General features: G+C 39.0%; 1 protein-coding gene across 1 annotated transcript in view; it reads right to left on the bottom strand.

Annotated features, from left to right (window-relative positions):
* LRGUK (leucine-rich repeats and guanylate kinase domain containing) overlaps window positions 1-3871 on the bottom strand; it is a gene marked incomplete at its 3' end in the record, with an annotated part of 47066 nt that overhangs the window by 23336 nt on the left and 19859 nt on the right. The window contains exons 10-11 of the mRNA XM_010153095.1: window positions 3111-3230; window positions 250-346 (exon numbers count right to left, since the gene is read on the bottom strand). Of these exons, the coding sequence (XP_010151397.1) occupies window positions 250-346; window positions 3111-3230 (217 nt within the window). The remainder of the gene's footprint in view (window positions 1-249; window positions 347-3110; window positions 3231-3871) is intronic.

The raw sequence follows: 3871 nt of genomic DNA, 5'->3' as shown, positions 1-3871 counted from the left end.
CCTGCTGACCATTATCCTCATTTAACGGCTTCTAGATCTGCATACAGATGAAAAGATGGCATAAATATACAACAAACGTGTGGTTTCTGTGTATCAACATGCCCACGTAACTGTGAGTGAAGGAGGAGGCACACACAGACACAAGCTTAATATGAAAAAAAAAAAAAATAATATAAGCCCTGGACAGAAAAGTTGAGTTCACTCTGGGAGTAGGAAATAGGCCCACTAGGATACTAGTCAGGTACTTACTGTGTTCACCATTTTGTCAAATGCTTCTTGAGAAACGAAATAGTAATCAAGTCTGTTTTCTTCACCAAAATAAGCTGTCCTGGTTGTGTGACAGGGGCTGGAAGATATATGGTATAATAAAGAAATAACCTGTTTTCAATCATAGAAGCAGCTACGGAATAGGAAGAGGGGGAAAGGGTGAATACTACAAATCATTTTATTTTTAAGAAAAGAAGAAATACGAGAAATATAAAGAGGTGCAAATCATACCACTAATGCTGCATATTTGAAAGATTAACCCATAAATACAAAAAAACAGTTTAAATGTAACATTACATTTTGGCTATAAATCCCCCCCGACCCAGGATAGCTTGAACTGAAGCTGTCACAGCACCCTGTAACGGAGAAATGATGAAACCATTTTTTTCCAGTTATGTCAGCTTGTGGATGATATAAAGTAGAATCCTAAATATGGAAAAGGAGACCAGGAGTTAGGCTGAACTGTGAGGTTAAGAAAGAGATATAACGACCAATTTTTAAACTGACCCCTAATAGTAAGGGGAGAAACAATCCTGAAACTAGGGAGATAAGTGGAATGCAAGGCAGGAGAAGTAATTGCCTGCCACCACATAAGGACAATAGGATAAACCTCAGATACGTGAGTTTACTTCCAGGGTGAAATACTAAAAAAAATGACAACCCAAAACAAACCCAAACAAACCCAAAAAACCCAGCTAAGTCAACGCATGTAGTAACTTTAGAGTAAAGTATTCAGTGGTTCATGTTCTATGTTAGGAAATTACATTTTGCTACTTGCTTCTGTTTTGGTTTTAATTTTTACATTGTAGGGTAACAGGAACAAAAGCGGGATGTGGAGCTTTGGCATTGATTCACACTGACAACGTTTTAACTCTCTGACTTTTGCTGGATTGTCCTGGAAAATATGGCAAAAAATATACCACCTACCAGGCCATTTCGGTTCATTTACTCAAGGTAGCTGAGCTATAAACCATGAAGAAGTTTAGTCTGTAATGCAGAGCTTGACAGATCTTAACGATTACAGCATTAGAGGGTGACACTTCATTATTTTATCAGCAAGCTGTGGCAAATGCGAACAGTGTGCTACACACGGACTCTGTAAAAATTTCACTTCAAAGGCCTGATTTTCTTTAAGATATTATGAACTCATCCAGCATTAAAGGTCACTCCTGTGCACTAGCCAGATGGTTTGAGGGTCCAATTTCACTTTATTTTTTGAAACACTTAAACATTCCAACCTTTTTTAATTGTAAGGCCATGTCTACATTCAACCTGCCAGGGTATCTTGCATGAAATACATTTTTAATGAGTGGAATGTTTGAAATTTAAAAGTGTAAGCCATAAAATTGCTTAAATTTCCAATGAATAATTAAAATACAACTTTGCTTTATGGTTGCAATTTTCTGCTCTGTTAAGATTCTCTCTCTCTCTCCCTTCCCCCCCCTCCATGCGTAAAACTTTAAGGAAATAAAATACACAGTATAAAAACAGTGCTCTTAAAAAAAACCAACAACAACAAAAACCACATAGTGCTTGGAAAATTTCAGTTGGTATTCAATTAGTCTCTAATTTCCAATCTAGAATTTCAAAACATAGTTGTTGCTTTAAAGAAAAGCAAAAAGTCATTTTTTCCAGCCACATAACCGTCGCAGATCATCTCTTAAAATGTCTTTTCAACTTGCCAGTTTAATGATCTAATCCAGCAAGTGGCTGTAACTGGAGTACAGAGCCAGAAATACATCCTTCACCGTGGTGTATCGTGTTGAGAGAAGGCAGCTACCACTAGACATGACACCAACAAGCAGAGCATGGTCCTGGGATGCTAAAAAATCTGAGGGATCATTCTCACATATGCCTGTGCCCATGGTCCCTTTCCTACAACTCACCACTTAGTACCTAGGAGGGCACAAACACAGGCCCAAGCCCTGCTGGGGCAATCAGTATGCACGTGAAACTAAGGCCAAAGTCTGGTTAAAAGTGCATGGATAAATGAGCATAATAAAAAGATTGAGAACACAGAGGAGAGACAATATAACAGGAGTACAGACCTGTGCTGAAGAGCGTGTGCTATAGGACTTATGAAAGTTAGGTACTGTGAAGAATGAAATGGGTGGGCAAGAGGAACTCCTTGCACCACCTAATTTTAGGCAACAGTTAGCAGTGACTAAACAGACTTCTAACTTAGCCAGACTTCCTATCTCCTGTGTGCTGAAAACAGACAGATAGCTCAGGGCAGTGATTCACAGAGGCTGAATCTCCCCTGGAAAGAGATAGCTTCTCTCCACTAAATACGCAGGGAGCCCAAGGTGGTGAGGATCGTAATGCAGGCCTTTCAGAATTAGTCGTCCCAGCAGGTGGTGAAGGCTGAAAGGTGACATTTGCTTTGATAACACTACTCAGAGAATAATAAACTGCTCCAGCAATTGCACTTGCTTCATCTCCTATCTTTTGGATGCAGTCTGCACATGCATGCTAATGTGTTTATATGCACGTACATGACAAAAATTAAGAGAAATGCATATATATCTAAACAGATGCTTAGGTTGAGGTGCATTAGTGAGCATAGACAGAAAAGATCAATAAAAGAAGCACCAAATGACACGTTTCTGTTTGTTTGTCTGCTGTTCACCTTTGAAGAGAACATGATAATCTTAATAGCTTTTCTTTTAATGAAGTATTTGATGACTTCAGGCAATCAAGCCCTGAGAGGAGATAAAAAGCATAGCAATGAACATTTATTGGTTGTCTTTAACTTTTAACTTCTTTAAAAAAAGAAAAACACACCAGCAGCAATTTTAGCCTTGATCACTTGCTGTTCTTTCAAACTTAGGGAGCAAACTTACCCGTATCTGAAGAAATTGTTGAACTGTCTGCAGATCTTATGAGTGAGCTCTCTCTTGCCACAGGCCAGAGGGCCAACTAACACCAGCATGGGGTAGGGAGCATCAAGGCTAGGTAAAGTGCTACAAGAAAGGAAAACAAGGAGCCATTACCTTAACTACAAAGGAAGTCTTCAGCAACTTTGTATAAGGCTTCTGCAGAGACCTTATCATTGCTTAACTAACCTCATCTATCACACTATTCACATTGTTGACAGTGTAGATAAAAATCAGGAGAAGCGGGTGCTCAGTTTGATATAAACATAAAAATAGCACAAAACACTGCATTAAAGACCCCTGGGTCTCTTTTGCAATAGGAATAATGTTATGTCTACTATAATCTTTTCCGATTTATAGCCTTTTCTAAAGCTCCCTCTGCAGTTACGGTGTTGCTGGGATTTGTTTAAGAGTTTTCCAAGTCTATCGCAGAGATGGTAACATTTTAATGACCAGGATAATAAGCCTAGCATGAACCTGGACCCAGCCCTACAAAGCTTTACACACTCCTGCATGTAATCTTGCTGACTTCCATGGCCTTGGCAGATGAAGGTGGAAATTTGTAAAGAACTCTTCAATTCAACACAATGAAAAACACTAAGATTCTTAAGGTCCATTGAACACAAATAACACTACAATAGAAGAGCCCAAAGTGCTGCAAAAATACAAAGTCCTTCATTTTATCCATGTTGAGCAGACGGTTAGATCCTCAGATTTCCACTTCCAGC

This window comes from Eurypyga helias, unplaced genomic scaffold (genome assembly GCF_000690775.1).
Source record: "Eurypyga helias isolate BGI_N326 unplaced genomic scaffold, ASM69077v1 scaffold10686, whole genome shotgun sequence".
NCBI lineage: Eukaryota > Metazoa > Chordata > Aves > Eurypygiformes > Eurypygidae > Eurypyga > Eurypyga helias.
This window is presented reverse-complemented; position numbering and strand designations above follow the sequence as displayed.